This window comes from Pelophylax lessonae, assembly GCF_965119305.1.
Source record: "Pelophylax lessonae genome assembly, chromosome: 8".
NCBI classification, from domain to species: Eukaryota; Metazoa; Chordata; class Amphibia; order Anura; family Ranidae; genus Pelophylax; species Pelophylax lessonae.
The window spans coordinates 271,417,973-271,438,204 of NC_138775.1; the positions used below are offsets into that span (position 1 = coordinate 271,417,973).

Below are 20,232 nucleotides of genomic sequence, written 5' to 3' on the forward strand. Positions count from 1 at the left end.
GTTGAATGCCAGGTGCTGATGGATAGAGGTTTGTCTGGGTCAGTGATTCCAATGCTGTTAAAAGCTAGGAAATCGACTTCAAGGAAGATTTACCATCGTAAGTGGAAGACGTACATTGCGTGGTGTGAGTCTCTTGGGGTTCATCCTCGCTCTCTCGGTGACTCAAATCTTGACCTTCCTTCAACAGGGGGTTGAGCAGAAACTGGCCTTGAGTACTATCAAGGGTTAGGTGTCGGCCTTAGCAGTCTTCTTTTAACAGCCCTTGGTCACTTATTTCCTGGTGCATACTTTTCTTCAGGGAGTTAGGCATTTGACCCCTCCAGTGCGGTCTCTGTTGCCGCCTTGGGACCTCAAATTGGTGCTCTCAGTCCTCCAGAAGCCTCTCTTTTGAGAATCTTTGGGAGATTCCCCTGCTTTGGCTGTCCCAGAAGGTGACTTTTTTGGCGGTTTTCACCTCTGTGTGCAGGGTGTCGGAATTGGCCGGGTCCTGTAGTTCACCTTACTTGGTGGTTCACAGTGATAAGGTGGTTCTTCGCCCCTGTCTGTCGTTCCTTCCTCAGGTTGTCTCTGATTTTCTTTAGAATGAAGACATTGTGTTGCCTTCCCTGTGTTCCAGGCCAAAACATTCAAAGGAAATTACTTTGCATGCCTTGGATATGGTCCGGGCAATTAGGGTGTACCTGGCAGCTACGGAGTCTTTTAGGAAGTCAGACTCACTATTTGTGCTCAAGGATGGGCCTCGGAAAGGTTTGTCGACTTCCTCTGTGACCATTTCCAGATGGATCAGACAGACGGTGATTCCGGTCTATTCCATCAGGGGTCAGGTTCCTCCTTTCCCTGTCAAGGCGCACTCTACTCTGGTGCTCAGTGCCTCCTCGGCCTTTCCGTCATCAGGCGTCAGTGACGCAGGTTTGCAAGATGGCCACCTGGTCGTCGGTGCACACTTTCACACAGTTCTATAAAGTGGATGTGTTGGCATCTGCAGATGCTTCCTTTTGGCCGAAAACATTTGCAGGCTGCTGTTTAAAAGACCCGATACTCTTTGAGGGTGTATTGTTCTTTTCAGGTGAGCGCCAGTTGTTTTGGTTGAGCTTCTGTTGCCTGGTTGGCTACTGTTTAGCCTTGGGAATTTTTTGCTGTTCTAACTCATGTTTAACACTGCTTTGGGACGTCCTAATAGTTAAGATCAGAAGCTTTGTCCGCCAATGAACGAAAGAGAAAATGGAGTTTTTGACTTACCCTAAAATCCATTTCTCTGAAGTTCATTATCGGGCACAGTACCCACCCCTCTGTGGAGTTGTAATTCTTCTGACGCTGCTTGTAACTAAACTGAGTACCTATAGCAGAAAGAGAGAGTTTACCCCCTTGGACTGCCCATAGGCGTAGCCAGACTTTTATTCTGCCTAGTATCCTACTCCTGTAGGGGGCAGTATAACCCAATGATTAAGAAGATCAGGAGCTGTGTCTGTCAGTGAACATCAGAGAAATGGATTTTACAGTAAGTCAAAAATCCAATTTTTTTGGGCAGAATGTTGAAGGGTTGGACCTTCTGTGTTTGGGAGATTTCCGCTCCCTTCCTGTCCCAGTGACACCCAGGGCATTGCTGTGTGCGGGACTTGCTATTTCCCTTTTTATTTGGCATGTTGTCCTCATACATTCCTATGGAGAATCTTCATGGGGCCAGTGACAATGACATTGACCATGTTGTGGATTCTACTTGGCAGTCTTTGGAACAGGGATGTCCCTGGTGAGGCCCTCGAGAGCAATAAGAGTAGATGGAAACTTGATGAAAAAAAGCTTTAACGTTTAAGCATCTGGTTGTGGGGGTTGGGCAAGTATATATCTGTGCTCTCTAACACCCAGTGACAGAGGTCAGGCAGGGACAGGTCTGCGCTCTCTAGCAGCACCCTGTGGCTGCTGCTGGGCAAAGACAGGTCTGTGCGCACCTAGTGACAGAGGTCAGGCAGTGCCAGGTCTGTGCTCTCTAGCATCACCCGGTGGCTGCGGCTGGGCAGTGACAGGTCTGCGCTCCCTAGCAGTACCTGGTGGATGCGGCTGGGCAGGGACAGGTCTTTGCTCTCTAGCAGCACCTAGTGACAGCAGTGACAGGTCTGTGCTCTCTAGCAGCACCCGGTGTCTGCAGCTGGGCAGGAACAGGTCTGTGCTCTCAAGCAGCTTATACTGGCAGAGATCAGGAAGGGACAGGTCTGTGATCTCTAGCAGCACCTGGTGGCTGCGGCTTGGCAATGACAGGTCTGTGCTTTCTAGCAGCACCTGGTGGCTGCGGCTGGGCAATGACAGGTCTGTGCTCTCTAGCAGCACCCGGTGGCTGCGGCTGGGCAATGACAGGTCTGTGCTCTCTAGCAGCACCCTGTGGCTGCGGCTGGGCAATGACAGGTCTATGCTCTCTAGCAGCACCTAGTGACAGCAGTCAGGCAATGACAGGTCTATGCTCTCTAGCAGCACCTAGTGACAGCAGTCAGGCAGTGACAGGTCTGTGCTCTCTAGCAGCACCATGTGACAGCAGTCAGGCAGTGACAGGTCTGTGCTCTCTAGCAATACCTGGTGGCTGCGGCTGGGCGGTGACAGGTCTGTGCTTTCTAGCGGCTTATACTGGCAGAGGTCAAGCAGGGACAGGTCTGTGCTCTCTAACAGCACCTAATGGCGGGGGTCAGAATGTGCCCTCTAGCGGCACCTGGTGGTGACAGTTGGGATTTTCAAGCCCTGTGCACACTGGGTGTTTAGCCCTGGTGTATGAGACTCCGGCGTTCAGGTGCAGGTAGAAGGCACAGGCGCACCATTCAACCTTACTGGCAGCAGCCTAAAAAAAGTCTGAGAGGCTAATTAGTTGCTGTGTGGGGTTGAAGGCGTAAAAGCAGTAGGTGAGGAAGTAATACAAAGCCTGCCTGTTAAATGCTCTGTGAAGAGTAATCCTAACATAGATCGTGTCTGATAGTGACCCTGTCTCACTGCTGGAATAAAGTGCTGTATACTATATGCAGCTGAGGCTATATACCAAGGGTAGGGAAACTTGGCTCTCCAGCTGTGCTGAAACTACAAATCCCATCATGCCTCTGCCTTAGGAATGCATGCCTGTGACTGTTTTGCAGTCCCTAATGGGATTTGTAGTTTCAGCACAGCTGGAGAGCCAAGGTTCCCTACCCCTGCTATATATAATACATACAGCGCACCCAGCAAGCACACCTGTCAGTGCAATAAATTGTTAGTTTGGGCCAGCTTGGCCCAAATTAACTCTTTAAAGGGACAGTAAATATGTAAGGCTTTAACAATATCCTTCTCCTCACTCTCTTTCCTGTTGCCCCAATTTGGGCTTTGGAGACTTCTGCAGTAACAAGTAATAAGTAGTAAGTTCAATTTATAGACAGGTACTCGAGAAAAGTCATATTCTGAAGATCTTTGTGTTTGTAGGTTCATGACAATCAACTGTCAGAACTTCCCAGAGAGATCGGGGAGCTGGTGAACCTTCAAAGGCTGAATATCAGGTATGGCCTCCCCTGTGATTCTGCTCTTACTATAGGTTGCTGTCAGCTTCAAGCTGTAATATGAAGGGAAACACATGTGTGATAGAAGGCCACACAATATATTGTAGATCTTTGCCAGCACACCACAGATCTTCAGGTTGAGTCCATACAATTTTTTTATTGAAGAATGATCACATCACAAATGAGAGAGTTTAAAGTTTCGGAGCCGCACAGGACCCCTTTGTCAGGCATGTGATCATCAGATGCCTGATGTAGGGGTCCTGCACGGTGCGACACCCTCTCTGGTTTCAGCAGTGAGGCTTTGCTCCCTTTCTGTTGAAAGTGTTGCAAAGGTAAGAGAGCGCAGCGGTCTCCTTCAATCAGAGAGAGAGTGACGTGCCAGCAGGTAAGTGTTTTATTGCCTCCCTCCAGGGTGCCACAGTGTGACACGGCCCTAAGCCTACGCTCACGGGCAGAATCCCCGCGATCCGGAATCATTGCAAATCGCGGGATGCCCGTAATTTGCAATGGCACCCCAAACGCTGTGCGATGTTGCCGCGATTTCCGCCTGCCGAATCGCAGTAACATCGCGCAAACAGAATCGTGGGACGCATGAGGCACAAAAGAAGCTCCTGTACCTTTTTTGGGCCTCATGCGTTTTCATCCTCCTGCAAGTTTTCAGGGGCTACTTTGAGGCCGCCCAGATTACCAGAACGTAATTTAGTTATCTGGCAAACCTGGCCTGTTAGTGGGCCCTGAGGACTGGAGATGAGGACCACTGATGTGAGCCACCTGAAGACTTTAAAAAAGGTAGCTTTAAAAACAAACTCAAATGTAAAATGCAGCTATTGAGGACCACTAGTGTGGGGGGTTCATTAAATGGGGGGGGGGCTCCAAGTTGGTGTTAAATAGGAAGTAAACTCTCTCTTTTTACTTGTACCTACGCTTGCACAGTTTAGGAGATATTCAGAGTGCATACAGCCAATGACGTCCTCGACGCATGCGCTCTGAAGGTCCGGCTTACCCTGCCATACCTTCAGAGTCCGTGCCGAAAACAGGCGGCTCCTGGAGTGATGTCATCGCGGCTCCGGCCACTCACAGCGCCGGAGCCAAATGAACCCGGAAGAAACACCGGGGAAGATGTCAGCCGCCTCAGCGGTGTGCGGATGCCGATGAGACAGCTTCATTCTAAAGTATTTCATAATGAGCTAGTATGCGATTCAAACTAGCTCATTATGCCTTTGTCCTACAGCCCCCCCCCCTTCCCCAGGGTTTACAACCTCTTTAAAGTTTTTTTTTTTAAATGTTTGATTTTTTTTTTTTTTTTCATTTTAAATCTTTTTCTGTATTTCTTTTTAATAAAGTCACAATAAGTTGAAGAGTCTTCCAGAAGAACTGGCCCAGCTGCAGAACCTCAAGAATCTTCTTCTTCAGCACAACCAGTTGGAGGAAGTTCCCAACTCCATGGGACGTCTGACCGCTCTGGAGGAATTGGTAAGCTGTTTATATTGATGGAAAGGTGATCAGTTAAAGCCCAACTCCGGGCAAAGAATGTTTTGTCTAGGAGTGAGCAGAAAGCATATACTCACTCGATTCTTTGAAAAATGGCTCTCCCCCACGGTCCAACAGTGGACTGTTCTTGGTCTATGGAGCCTGCTCTGGGAGTGATGACGTCAGGAACAGTCCACAATTCAAGACCACGGGAGTAGGGGTGCCTGACCGGTCTTGTGCGGGGAGGATCAGGAAAGTATTGCTCTACTCTCCTCTTCCCTAGAAAAAAATAAGCAGTTAACCCGTGCAGTGTGAGCACAGGCCTACTGCATGGGAAAACATTTTTTCGCCCAGTCGGGCTTCAAAAGAGAAGCATGGGAATCAAAAATAATAAACATACTGTACATACTCCCCTACATGCCTGCAGAATGCATCTGTCCCCTGCCAGCTCTACACCAAGAACTGAGCATTTAAAGGCAGCTGATCGCTCAGTTCTTGGGTCCGCTGCGAGCAGAGTGGGGGGGACTGTCAGTCACTATACTGTGCTCTGCCCCTCCAGTGTTTTCTGAAGTTCCGGGCTGCAGAGGGGGTGGAAGCGGCTGCCTGAGGCTCTCAGTGGTGAGCTTGGAGGATGATCCAGGATGTAAGGTATCTGGGCAGATCCCGACATTATTATCGTGATCCATGCAAAGCCTGGGCGGACTCTGTGATGTCTGCAGACAGCGGACAAAATCCCTCTGTCGGCTGGGTCAAAGGAGTGCAGAATACGTGCTCTCCTGTGACCCACAGAATTATGGCTAAGTGCCGGTTCACATATATGCGATGCAGGAACCCTGCGAATCCCCTGCGGGTTCCCGCATCGCATTCAACTCGCAGGCAGTTCACACTGCCATATGCAAATCGCTGGGGGTGTCAATACAAAGTTAACGACACTCCCAGATCAGTTCGCATATCGCCGTGCAAACTGTCAGTTCAGACAGGAATCTGATCCCGTAGGTGTGAACACCCATGTGATCCGATTCTGGTGCAGACCCAAAAAAGGGTTCTGTGTGAGTTGTCTGAATCAGATGCATATTCAGCCAAACAATCTGTATGACTGAATTCACATTGCACAGACATCGCATGTTATTTTTAGAGCGGTGCGCTCCGAATCACACGCGTGTGTCTCATCGCACATATGTGAATCGGGACTTAAATGCTTTGAAACTTCTCCTTTAAAGGTACAATCCACGTTTGTCTCTGGGGATGATTTACTGAGGCCCCTTTCACACATACGGTCCTTTCAGTTCATCAGTTCAGTTACGTCAAAATGTATCAGTTTTCCGTCCGTTTTCCTGACGGATGAAAAATAGGGCATTCATCCGTTCCAAAAAACGGACATTGACGGAAGCGGATGAAAACGGATGTTACGAATGATCATCCATTGTCATCCGTTTACATAGAGATGCATTGATTTCCATTTTTCATTTGTCAACAGATGGATGAAAAACGGACAAACGGACCGTATGTGTGAAAGGGGCCTAAGGGCTCTTTCACACAGTATGTCCGTCGGACGGACTCCGTTTATCTCAGTGGGGGATCGATCTGCCGATCCCCCGCTGAGCAGGAGAATACAGCAGCTGTCAGTTCCCCATACATCTCTATGGGGAAATCAGATGGGAACGGACCGTCGGTCCGTTCTCATCCGATCCGCTGGATGGATGGAAAATAGGGTTTCCATCCGTCCAGATTTGACGGATTGGATGTCAGCGGACATGTCTCCGCTGACATCCGATGCCCCATAGGGATGTATGGGGGGACTGTTCAGATCTGCCAAAAAAGCGGACAGATGGATCTGAACGGTCCACCTGTGTGAAAGGGGCCTTAAACTGGTGCACACAGAATGTGGTTCAGCTGTGCTTAGTAACCAATCAAGCTTCTAGGTTTTATTGGCAAAGCTTATTTGAACAAGCTGAAGTTAGAAGCTGATTGGTTACCATGCACAGCTGCACCAGATTCTCTGTGCACCAGTTTGAGTAACTCCCCCCCCATGTTTCATGTTCAAACCATATTAGGGTTTAACATGAAGCATGATTGCATACAGTAACCATGTAAAAACCAGTCCTGAAATTTTAGAAAAAAAAAAATATAAAAAGTCGCATCCACTGTTTCTTTAAAGAGGAAGTAAACCCTCCTCTACAACTTGTACCCATAGGTAAGCCTATATTAAGGCTTACCTATAGGTACTGTAAATATCTCCTAAACATGCACCGTTTAGGAGATATTTACTTTGCATGCAGCCACTGACGTCACTGGCACATGCGCTCTGAAGGAACGGCCGCTCGTGCCGTTCCTTCAGAGCCCCGTGCCGCTACCGTCGGCTCCCACGCGCATGCGCGGGAATGACGTTATCGCGGCTCCAGCCAATAAGGTGGCCGGATGCCTCAAACCCGGAAGCAGGGCGACAGAACGTGTTGCCCATGGACAGGTAAGCGGTCGGCACTGCGGGGGCTTCGTTCTTAGGTAAATATTTCATAATGAGCTAGTATGCGATGCATACTAGCTCACTATGTGTTTTTTCTTTCAAGTGTTCCTTTTAAAAAAAAATAAAAAAATCGGAGGTTTACAACCTCTTTAATGCAAAGATAAGGACTTAGGGCTCAATCACACCTATGCATTTTTTAGCGTGCTTCAGTTTTGCAGAAACACACTACAGTCCATTTACCATGGTTTCCTATGGGTCACGTTCACATCTATGCATTTTATGGAAAGTTCCAGGGACTTTATTCTGGTTTTTGGTTCCATAGATTTCAATGAATCAGAATCAGAATCAGAAACATGTATTGAAAAACACAAAATTCACCTGGAATATGCAAACTGCAACCTGCATAGGGTATGAATCAAGCCTTACTGGAAATGTGCTTTAGTTCCCTTTAACACAGCAATCCTATTGCAGGACCTCTCCAATAACAGCCTGAGGAGTGTTTCCAGCTGTCTTGGTGCCCTCACCTACCTCACCCGGCTAAACCTGTCCAACAACAAGCTGAAGGCCCTTCCTCCAGAGTTCAGCCACATGAAGAGTAAGATGGTCTCTTTATAACCAGATATAAATGTTATTTCCTAATTGCATAACACTCATTGGGCACACTGGATGGATATTTGATACAAAATGATTTCAAAGGTTGTTTTTCTTCTTGGTAAGAAAATCATCAAGGAGAAAGGACCTGTGAATGAATCCAGTACACACACTGCAGACCAGACCAGGGAGAATTTCCCTTCCACTGGGATTTAATGGGAATGTACATTATGTAAAAGGTAACTCCCCTTGCGTGGAGAAAAAAAAAAAAAAATATATGTATGTATGTGTATGTGTGTATATATATATATATATATATATATATATATATATATATATATATATATATATATATAAATAATATATACACACAGGGTTTGTATGGTCATTAAATTCCTTGAAAAGCAATGGGATTTTGAAGTGGCACTTTGCAGGCCTGGGAAAGTTTTGGAAAAGTCATGGAATTAAGAAAGGCCCCACTGTGGAGCAGATACTTAATTATTTTATTGACACATTTTACATGGTGTAAGCGTCTATCTGCATAGGAGGTAGGCGTCCTTCCGGGTCCGCGTTTTTTTCCTGAGACTGCCCAGCAGCAGCCGAGAGATGACACTAGAGAACCAATCAGGGGCTCACTTCTGATCGAGGCAGCGGTGAAGCGCATAGTCACTGGAGGGCCGCATGAACGTGATGACGTGGGGGTGCGCATGCACGCTCCGAAACCAGTTACCGCTCCCCCCCCCCCCCACGTCATCACGTTCATGCGGCATCTCCTCAGTGTCGCCTTTCTGTCTGTTCTGACTGTGGCTTTGGCCTACAAAGAGTAAGTGTCGCATATTTGTGCAATCTGTGCCATCCACCAGTCCAGCTGCACCTCCATCATGACTGCCTGAACTGAAGCTTTATCCCCAAGCAGGAGCGCTCATTAATCTTCTTTCTCCAGTATATTGGTCAAATGGAATAAGCTGGTGTCACTTCAGGTGCACGGGCGAAAGATGGCAGCGATCGGGATGAAAGCTGTCGAGCACGCAGCTGCAGACTGGTTAACTGTATGGGGGTGGACCAAAGTCACACAAGACCCTTTTTTGGTCCACACCAGAATCGGATCGCATGGGTGTTTACACCTATGCGATCCGATTCATGTCTGAACTTACAGTTCGCGCTGCGATATGCGAACTGATCTGAGGTGTCCTCATCGTTGTATTGCCACCCCCAGCGAATTCGCGTATTGCAGTGTGAACTTGCGAGTCGAGTGCGATGCAGGAACCTGCAGTGGATTCGCAGGGTTCTTGCATCGCATATGTGTGAACCGGCACTAAAAGAGGAGAAAGGCGCCTCTAAGTGTAGCAATATGGTTACATTTAAGGACCAGGCCTATTTCTGACATTTGTTGTTTAAGTTAAAAGCAGAATTTTTTTTTATAGAAAATTACTTGGAACCCTCATATATATATGTTTGTATATACAGTACAGACCAAAAGTTTGGACACACCTTCTTCTCATTCATAGAGTTTTCTTTATTTTCATGACTATGAAAATTGTAGAGTCACACTTCAAGATGTAGTCTAGTCACCTGAAATGGTCTTCCAACAGTCTTGAAGGAGTTCCCAGAGATGCTTAGCACTTGTTGGCCCTTTTGCCTTCACTCTGCGGTCCAGCTCACCCCAAACCATCTGGATTGGGTTCAGGTCCGGTGACTGTGGAGGCCAGGTCATCTGGCCCAGCACCCCATCACTCTCCTTCTTTGTCAAATAGCCCTTACACAGCCTGGAGGTGTGTTTGGGGTCATTGTCCTGTTGAAAAATAAATGATGGTCCAACTAAATGCAAACTGGATGGAATAGCATGCCGCTGCAAGATGCTGTGGTAGCCATGCTGGTTCAGTATGCCTTCAATTTTGAATAAATCCCCAACAGTGTCACCAGAAAAGCACCCTCACACCATCACACCTCCTCCTCCATGCTTCACGGTGGGAACCAGGCATGTAGAGTCCATCCGTTCACCTTTTCTGCTTCGCACAAAGACACGGTGGTTGGAACCAAAGATCTCAAATTTGGACTCCTCAGACCAAAGCACAGATTTCCACTGGTCTAATGTCCATTCCTTGTGTTCTTTAGCCCAAACAAGTCTCTTCTGCTTGTTGCCTTTCTTTAGCAGTGGTTTCCTAGCAGACCTTCTACCATGAAGGCCTGATTCACACAGTCTCCTCTTAACAGTTGTTCTAGAGATGTGTCTGCTGCTAGAACTCCGTGTGCCATTGACCTGGTCTCTAATCTGAGCTGCGATTTCTGAGGCTGGTGACTCGGATGAACTTATCCTCCGCAGCAGAGGTGACTCTTGGTCTTCCTTTCCTGGGGCGGTCCGCATGTCAGCCAGTTTCTTTGTAGCGCTTGATGGTTTTTGTGACTGCACTTGGGGACACTTTCACACTTTCAAAGTTTTCCCAATTTTTCGGACTGACTGACCTTCATTTCTTAAAGTAATGATGGCCACTCGTTTTCCTGTACTTAGCTGCTTTTTTCTTGCCATAATACAAATTCTAACGGTCTATTCAGTAGGACTATCAGCTGTGTATCCACCTGACTTCTGCACAGCACAACTGATGGTCCCAACCCCATTTATAAGGCAAGAAATCACACTTATTAAACCTGACAGGGCACACCTGTGAAGTGAAAACCATTTCAGGTGACTCTACAATTGTCATAGTCATGAAAATAAAGAAAACTCTTTGAATGAGAAGGTGTGTCCAAACTTTTGGTCTGTACTATATATATATATATATATATATATATGAGAGATTTTTTTTTTTTATTTTTATTCTTGTTACAAGGATTACATCCTTTGTAATAGAAAAAAGCATGACCGGTCCTCTTTATTGCGAGATCTGGGGTCAAAAAGTCCTCAGATCACACATTTACACTTAAAAGCAAAAAAAAAAAAAAGTAATTTCACATTTACAAATAATTGGCCTTTTAAGGCCGAAGTGACGTCAGACATCGCACCGGTCCTCCAAGTGCATAAAGTCGAGCGGGGGCCATCTTGCCCTCACTCAACTTCCTGCCCATCCGCACAAGGGATCGGATCGTTTCTGCCGCTACCAGTAAGCTGGGGAAACAACCAGGAAGTGGCGAATTGGGGAGGGGGGGGGGTTGGATCACCTGGGGCACCTCTCCTGCTGTCCAATAAAGTGATCCTGTGGCGAATCCACAGCCAGGACCACTTTTATGTGAAAGAGGATCGCCCACTGTTTAACCAGTTCTGGACCGAAAGGATTTGCCCCCTTAATGACCAGGCCATTTTTTGAGATTCGGCACTGCGTTACTTTAACTGACAATTGCAACGCTGTACTGAAATAAAATTGATGTTCTTTTTTCCCCCACAAACAGAGCTTTTTTTTTTGGTGGTATTTGATCACCTCTGCGATTTTTTTTTTTTTTTTTTTTTTTTTTTGTGCTATAAACAAAAAAAGCGACCATTCTGAAAAAAAATATATATTTTTCACATTCTGCTATATAACATTCCCCCCCCCCCCCCCCAAAAAAAAAAAATTAATATTCTGCTACATATTTTTGGTAAAAAAATTGCAACAAGCTTATTTTGGTTTGCGCAAAAGTTATCGCGTCTAAAAACTAGGGGAAAGATTTGTCATTTTTATTTTTTTTTACTAGTGATGGCGGCGATCTGCGATTTTTAATGGGACTGCGACATTGCGGCCGACAGATCGGACCCCCAACTGACATTTTTGACACTTTTGGGGGGGGGGGACCAGTGACATTACTACAGTGATCAGTGCTAAAAATATGCACTGTTACTGTAATAATAACACTGGTAGGGAAGGGGTTAACCTAGGGGGTGATCAAAGGGTTAAATGTGAGCCTAGGGGAGTGTTTACTACCTGGGGGGTAGGGGCTTGTGAAATGATCATGGAGACCTGGGATCCTATATAGAAGGATCACAGGCGCTCTGTGGTCATTTCAGAGAGAAGAACGGTCAGCTGTGTTTACAACAGCAGACCGTCATCCTCTCTCAGTGGGTAGCGATAGCGGGTGCCCGGCGAGCTATCGCGGCCGCCGGTCCTGTGGATCGGCATCCCCGCTGCCTAGTGGGGGCAGGAGCGTGCCGGCGGGAGCGCGCGCCCCCCAGCAACACACCTGCGAACCAACGTACCAGTGCGCCGATTCGCGCAGCTGAGCCAGCCTGCCGCGGCAAGTGGTTAAAAACATACCGGGGTTATGATAGCTAGCTGCTGCCATAAGCACAGTATATAACATCAAAGTAATGGCGTGTGTATATATACAGTGGGCGGTCCGGAAGTGGTTTTTATTCATCAACCATGTGAGTTGCTAAATGTTTATTAAATGTAACCATTAAATGTAACCATATTGCTACACTTAGAGACGCCTCTCTTCTCTTTTAGTGCCGGTGTAACGTGAGAATTACCTAACCCGTGAGAAAAACCTACCCCTCGTCACTTCCGGCCAGGAACAGCTGAGCAGCGCAGCAGTGCGCATGCTCACAGACCCGGATACGTAATGGAAGAGCTGAGGATCAGACTAGTGCGCATGCGCACTAGTCTGAAATGATCTCGGTGTCCGTTTAAAAAAACCTACCGACGCGGCGGTGACATAAAATAGCTGTGCTGCACTATGAGTCATCTCCGCTCCTGTCCCGGTCACTTCCCTGATCTTGGCTACTAAATATAAAAGCGGCTGGCGGCTCCGTGATTTATCTTTTCATACAGCCGCCGCCGCTTTTATATTTAGTAGCCAAGATCAGGGAAGTGACCGGGACAGGAGTGCAGCACAGCTATTTTAATGTAACTGCTCGCATTACACAGACTGCCGTGAACCGGAAGTGACGAGGGTAGGTAATTCTCACGGAACACCGGTTCACACTAGTACGACTTGTCAGGTGACTTGGTCAGCCTGACAAGTCGTGCACCGTCGCGGTCCATTGTGTGGTACAGGACCCGTTCTAATAGGAGAGACACAAGTCGCTCCGACTTGGAAAAAGGGTCCTGTACTACTTCGGGGCGACTTGGAGCGACTTGCATAGACATTAATTTTATGAAGTCCGCGCAAGTCGCGCCGAAGTCGCGATGCACGCAACTTCACAGGTCGCCCCCTAAGTCGTGCCGCTTCAGTGTGAACCGACACTTATACTCTGTAGCTCCTGCTGGATTTTGCTTCTAATCCCCTTGTGGAGGCGCCATTTGTGGATGGACATTTTTATGGTTGCGCAACCCATCACATTGCTATCCTCTCTTTATATGGACTATAAACTGAAGGATTTATAGATAAATAGTTGCGGAATGGTTGGGGAAATTTGCTTTGACATATAAGTGCTTTGGATTACAAGCATGTTTCCGGAATGAATTATGCTCGCAATCCAAGGTTTTTCTGTATAGTGTAACTGTCTTTTGCTGACTCCTGCAGGTCTCCGTCAGCTGGACTGCACCTCCAACCTACTTGAAGACATCCCTCCTAACCTGGCCGGTATGGACTCTCTTGAGCAGCTGTATCTGAGGCAGAATAAACTGACCTTCCTGCCAGAGCTGCCCAACTGCAAGCTACTCAAAGTAAGGCTTTATAATGCAAGAAGTGAAAAAGGTGCTGTGATAATGAATGGTAATGAATAAAATAATATGGCATGAATCTTCCATGGTGTGATGTGACAAAAAGAATGTCAATAAGTGACATAAAATAATTAATGATTATTAATTAATAAAAAATGAATGTGCAAATTTGAGTAATCCTTCACCATGTGATAAACAATGGAGAACTTGAACAAAATTGGTGCAAATTGGTGAAAATCTGCAAAAGTGACACCTCTTTGTGCTCAAGCCGCTCACCTTACTTCTATAAGGTAACAACATGGGATAGATTTCCTTGACTGCAGCTTCTACCGTATTGAAGGTGTCCTCTATGCCAGTGGTCCTCAACCCTGGCCTACAGGGCCCACTAACAGGCCAGATTTGCAAGATAACTGAAATACATCCCAGGTGATATCATTTGCTGCTCAGTGATTGCAGTACTCTAGTCTGCATCTCCCCAAGGTAATACTTAAAATCTGGCCTGTTAGTGGGCCCTGAGGACCGTAGTTGAGGACCACTGCTCTATGCTCCTCGCCCTCTATTTTTAAAGGCTCTCTGTGATATGTGTGAAGAAAATAATAGAGCTCCATTGTGTAATCCCGTTTTGTACTTTAAAATGTTTAATAGGTGACAGCAGGGTACTCCCTTTTGTGAAAACTCAAATGCAGTACATCCACGAGCGCCAAGTTCGTTCGCACATCCCTTCCGGCATACTGGTGCCCTACGCGTTACGTCACAGCATGTGATTTCTTCAGGGGATCAAGGGATGTCTCTTTTTTTTCCCTTCCTAACTAAGGAGCTTCTGCCTTTGGGGCTCATGCACATAGGCACTTTTGCCTAAATACAGTGGGTTGTTTAATATATTTGTAGTGGGATGGTGCCAACATGAGGGTATTCATATACCATTGTCTGGCTCACTTTTTTTTTTTTTTTTTTGTACTCCTCAGTATAGAAAAGAATGACCCCGCTTTAAAATGATTTACATTTTGTTGCTTTGCAGCCTGAAATGAAGACATATAAAGTTTGTTTTTATCTATATTTATTTACTATTGCAACTTATAACATCCAAGTGAAAAATAGAACACCAACATTTCAGAAAAAAATTAATAAAGTTTTTTTTAAGAATTTTTTTATTTAAACAAAAAAAAAAAGATCACTGAGTTGGAGAAAGGATCACCCCCTTAGGTCTGTATTTCTCTAGCGCTCATTGACAGACGTAGTCCTCGGTGATACACCACCTTCGGGTTATGTTGCCTCCACAGGAGCAGCACTAGACAGGAAATTAAAAAGCTCTGGCCACACCCCAGGGGCAGTCCCAGAGGGTATATCCTCTCTCTCTCTGCCTCAGCAAATCAGTTATTTTCTGTCTAGTTAGGAGTAAGGACCTAGATACCTTGCTGGGATCTTAGGTCCTGGCAGGATTTTTTTTTTAAAGGATTTTTTTAGACAGCTTTTTTTCTCCAGTGTTCCTGTGAGATCTTCAAGCAAGAAAGCTGAACTGGGCGACGGGCTGGATGTTGAGATCCGGTGGTCACCCCAGTTCAGCCTACGAGCGCGTGCAGGCCATAGCTCCGCGCTGGGTCGGCCGCGACAAAGTCCCATTAAAGGACTGTCCACGCGAGTTAAACGTTTCGCTGAAACGCCAAAGACCATGAGTCACGGCAGCCCTCCCGCCCCGGTGGAGAGGGGTACTGTCAGGAGTTGGTGCCCGCCTGGTTCCGGTATGGTGAGTAGTATGTTCCCCCTTTCCCCCTGACGGGTTTTGTGGTGAACGCGGGCCCCTCTCTGTATGGTAAGATAGAGTCCCTTTCTATCCTACAACATGACACAGATCCTCCTACTTTGAGTGTGATTTTATGTGTGCAAAAAGCCAGGAGGCTTGGTTTGGGAGCTAACAATCTAATTGTATACATGTTTTAAAGATGTAATCTGTGGCATTCTGGGAATCTTATGGGTTAAGAATAAGCTACCTACCAGTCAGAAGCCACGGACATGTAGACTGCCTTCCTAATCAGATCTCCAGCTATTAGCAGGCCTCCCGAACGGCCATGCGGTCCGCCTGGGCCGGTACCGCCAACCACGCCATATCCCCATGCAGTGAGAGTGTTGTGTGCCCTGCAGCACACCGCTATTCAGTACGGGCCGCCGCCATTTTTTTTGCTGGATCGCACGAGCCGCCATTTTGGCGTAGCCTCGTGTCTCCAGCATGGGGGCGGCCATGTTTGAGGTGATCCAAACACCTCGTGGAGCTTGGGGGAGGCGCCGGAAGGCGTACAGAGGGGCGGAGCCGCCTCCTTTCTTCCTGGGCAGCCAGCCAAAAGACTTCCTGTTTGTTAAGACAGCGCTGTAACCTGTTGCAGTTAAACTCTGAGCATCAAGTGGTGAGCCTGGGGGTCTATCTCTCTCTCTCTCTCTCTCGATCGATAGGGATCCCTAGCAGGTAACACTAAGGGGCTTTTGTGGCGCTGGGGGTCGAAAAAAAAAAAAAAAAAAGTTTTATTTTTGAATTATATTTTCCAGGAAGTAACTGGAGTTATCATGGACCCTGCCACACATATTCCCCCACCTGTTTCCCTCGAGGGGGCCACGGGACCCGCCGGTGCACAGAGTATAGAGTCATTTACAGCAATTTTGGAGTCTATGGTGGCTCGGGTGGAGGCGGCCTGTCAGGGACGGGGGTCAAGGAAGCGACCCCCGCCTACCCCTATACCATCTGACACCTCTGACTCAGATTCAGAGGTGGTCACGGCAGTTGCAGGTTCCTCTGCAAGGGCTGTTATCCCAGGTAAAGCCCCCTCAGACAGTGAGGAGGACGCTTCTTCTCCTGCTATTATTCAGGAAGAAGCATTGGTGGATGCACTAGTTGTGGCAGTGCAGGAAACCTTAAAACTTGAGGCTTTACCGGCAGAGGCAACTGAAACAGAGATTCCCTTTGGTACTAATAAGCCCATCAAGACGATGAAGGCTTTTCCTGTACCTAAATGTTTCGGTAATCAGATTAAAGGAGAATGGGAGCATTCTAAACGTACCTTTACTATTTCCAAGCGTATTGCTAGACGCTATCCGTTTGAGGAATCCATCATTAAGAAATGGACGGTACCACCAGTCGTGGATCCGCCTATTTCCAGGCTGAATAAAGCCACGGTTATTCCAGTGGAGGACACTTCGTCCTTTAAGGATCCGGTGGATCGAAAGATGGAAGCAGAGTCCCGCACCATCTTCTCTCTGATAGGGTCAGCTTTTAGACCAGTAATTGTTATTGGTCTAGTTTCCCAGACACTTACGGAATGGGCGAAAATGGTACGCCGAGATCTTAGGGGAAAAGATATTCCCCAGGAGACATCTGATTTGATGGAACAGATTATACAAGGGCTACAGTTTATCTGTGACGCAGCCTTGGACACTACTCCCTTATTAGGGCATGCATCTAAGACAGCGGTGATCCTCAGACGTGTGCTGTGGTTAAAATGCTGGTCAGCTGACCTAGGTTCCAAGAAGACCTTGACAAATCTCCCCTTTCAGGGGAATCGTCTATTTGGGGCCAACCTAGATGAAATCATTAAGGATGCCACTGGGGGCAAGAGCACTTTTTTGCCACAGGCTGCTAAAGCTAAGGGACCTCGCAACAAGCGAGGACCTTTCTTTACCGCCCATAAAGGGCGCCCGGCTGGTACTAGCGGGAAAGGCAAGACTCCTCCAGGAGGGTTCAAGAAGGGCTGGTCGGACAAGCAAAGGACCAACCCAGCCAAACCCGAAGCAAAGGAGTACACAGCCTGAAGGTGCGCCCCCACCCGGTTTCAGGGTGGGGGGACGTTTTCACCGGTATTCAGGACATTAGATCGAGCATCAACCACTACTACCGGTGCGATTCTTCCCTTCCAACATTTAAGTACTACAGGAAGCGGTAATTACCGTTCCCTGAATAGATCTTTTCCTTTACCTTTTCCTAAGATTAGTCCCTATACCTCACAGGAATCGGATCTGGTTGACCAGATAGGCCAAGTAGCCTCTAGTCGGGTGACTTCGGTCCCTGAAGGTTCAACCAGAAAAGATCACCTTTCCTGATAACTATCAGGTATCTGATAAATGTGTGGGAACAGAAAACGACCAGACTTTCTCGGATGGTCGGGGCCAGATACCTCTAGGGACGCCTGGTTCAGACCCAATCAGCGCCAGTGGTCCTAGAAATTCTAGGCTGGCCTCCTCAAGCCGGCCTGGCCGACTTAGACATGTTAGTCGTAGACGTTCCGTGGGAACTTCGTCTCAGGGAGTGTCTGTGGTCTCAAGGACCAATTTACCATCATGCTTTACAGTCGCTGGGTTTAATGGCCTGGCCATTGAGACCCAAGTACTGAAGGACAGAGGTTTGTCAGCTTCAGTCATTCCTACCCTTATTAAAGCAAGGAAAGCGACTTCCAGCAAAGTTTATTATCACACATGGAAAACTTATATTGCGTGGTGCGAATCTTTAGGATTTCCTCCACGTACCTATTCGGTGTCTCGAATATTGGCCTTTTTGCAACAAGGGGTTGAGCAGAAGCTAGCCTTGAGCACCATCAAGGGTCAAGTTTCAGCATTAGCAATCTTCTTTCAGAAGCCTTTAGCTACCAAATCCTTGGTGCGGAATTTCATCCAGGGGGTGCGGCACCTGGCTCCTCCAGTCCGCGCGCCCTTACCGCCTTGGGATCTTAATTTGGTTTTGTCGGTTCTACAGAAACCTCCTTTTGAAAACATCAGGGAGATTCCCTTGCTTACTTTATCCCAGAAAGTGGCCTTCTTGGTGGCTATTACTTCTGCTCGCAGGGTGTCAGAACTGGCTGCATTATCATGCCAGTCCCCATACCTAGTGATTCATAGGGATAAGGTAGTACTTCATCCTAAGCCATCTTTTCTTCCCAAGGTGGTTTCAGATTTTCATCTGAATGAAGATATTGTACTACCTTCCTTGTGTCCTCAGCCCAAGCATCATCGGGAACATGCGTTGCATTCCTTAGATGTGGTTCGGGCAATCAGGGTATACCTGAAAGCTACGGAATCATTCCGTAAGACGGATTCACTTTTTGTGATCACGGATGGCCCCAGAAAGGGTTTGCCTGCATCTGCCGCGACCATTGCCAAATGGATTAGACAAACGGTGGTACAGGCTTATTCTATTAAGGGTCAGAGTCCTCCGTTCCCTGTTAGGGCGCACTCCACTCGAGCGCTCAGTACTTCCTGGGCCTTTCGCCATCAGGCGTCAGTGGTCCAGGTATGTAAGGCGGCCACCTGGTCGTCAGTACATACCTTTACAAAATTCTATAAAATTGATGTGACGGCATCGGCGGATGCCTCATTTGGCCGCAAGGTTTTGCAGGCCGCAATTTGAGGAGACCGGTGGTCTACCTCGAGGGTTTTTTTTCTGTTTGAAAAAAAAAAAAAAAAAATTTGTTTTCTCTTTTTTTGTTGAGTCTCATCATTAAGGATGAGCATTGTAAACTTCTAGTTGGCACCGGTTGGGCCTTCTAGATTGGGATTTGATTTCCATTTTCCCACCCCTCAGTTGTGATACTGCTCTGGGACGTCCCGAAGGTGGTGTATCACCGAGAACTACGTCTGTCAATGAGCGCTAGAGAAAAATGGATTTTTGTAAAATCTTACCGTAAAATCCTTTTCTCTTAGCTCATTGACAGACGTAGTCCCCGCCCCTCTGTTTTTTTTGAGTTGGGTTAAAATCTCTAAAGACTGCTTTTTCACATAACTGATTTGCTGAGGCAGAGAGAGAGAGGATATACCCTCTGGGACTGCCCCTGGGGTGTGACCAGAGCTTTTTAATTTCCTGTCTAGTCCTGCTCCTGTGGAGGCAACATAACCCAAAGGTGGTGTATCACCGAGGACTACGTCTGTCAATGAGCTAAGAGAAAAGGATTTTACGGTAAGATTTTACAAAAATCCATTTTTTGTTGGACCACCTATTGCTTTAATTACAGACGTTAGTCTGTTGGGATTTGTCTCTACTAACTTTGCTAAAAAAAAAAAAAAAAAAGATTAATATAAATATAGAAAGATAAACTCAGTGCTGAACTTAAAGTGAATGTAGTAGGATCGCTGGCTGAACACTAAAGGACAATCCCAAAAAAAGCCTCTAAATAAATCAAACACACAAGTGCAGCTTAAAGTGGAGTTCCACCCTAAATTTAAACTTACCTCCATCTTCTCGCTCCGGGTCACCTGAAAAACAAATGGACAATCGCAATTTTTTTTTTTTTTTTTTACTTCATTTAGAAGAAAATATACTTACCTTACTTCCTCTTCCTCCCCTTGGCGGCCACGGCGATTCGTCACTTCCTGTCTTTGCAATGATTCCTGGGAGCTGAACGTCATCGCTCCCAGGAATTTCCTACCTTGCTAAACAGCTTCTGGGCATGCCCAGAAGCTGTGCAGGGATGACGCACCGGAAGTGACGGCGGGGCCGGCGCAGTGCATCGTGGGACCGAAGAAGACGGAAGAGGACACAGAAGAGGATCGCGCTGGCTTCAAGCTGCCCACACCTGATATGGCAGTGCTGGACAATACATTTTTAAGGTAAGTATTTCTTCTTGCAGGTAAGTGCAACCCGGGACAGATCAGAGGCTAG

At 47.0% G+C, this 20,232-nt stretch overlaps 1 protein-coding gene across 1 annotated transcript in view; it reads left to right on the forward strand.

Annotated features, from left to right (window-relative positions):
• The window catches only part of LRRC40 (leucine rich repeat containing 40), a 66,534-nt gene that overhangs the window by 5,799 nt on the left and 40,503 nt on the right, over positions 1 to 20,232 (forward strand). The window contains exons 3-6 of the mRNA XM_082264898.1: positions 3,430 to 3,503; positions 4,847 to 4,976; positions 7,909 to 8,032; positions 13,462 to 13,604. Coding sequence (XP_082121024.1) covers positions 3,430 to 3,503; positions 4,847 to 4,976; positions 7,909 to 8,032; positions 13,462 to 13,604 — 471 coding nt within the window. The remainder of the gene's footprint in view (positions 1 to 3,429; positions 3,504 to 4,846; positions 4,977 to 7,908; positions 8,033 to 13,461; positions 13,605 to 20,232) is intronic.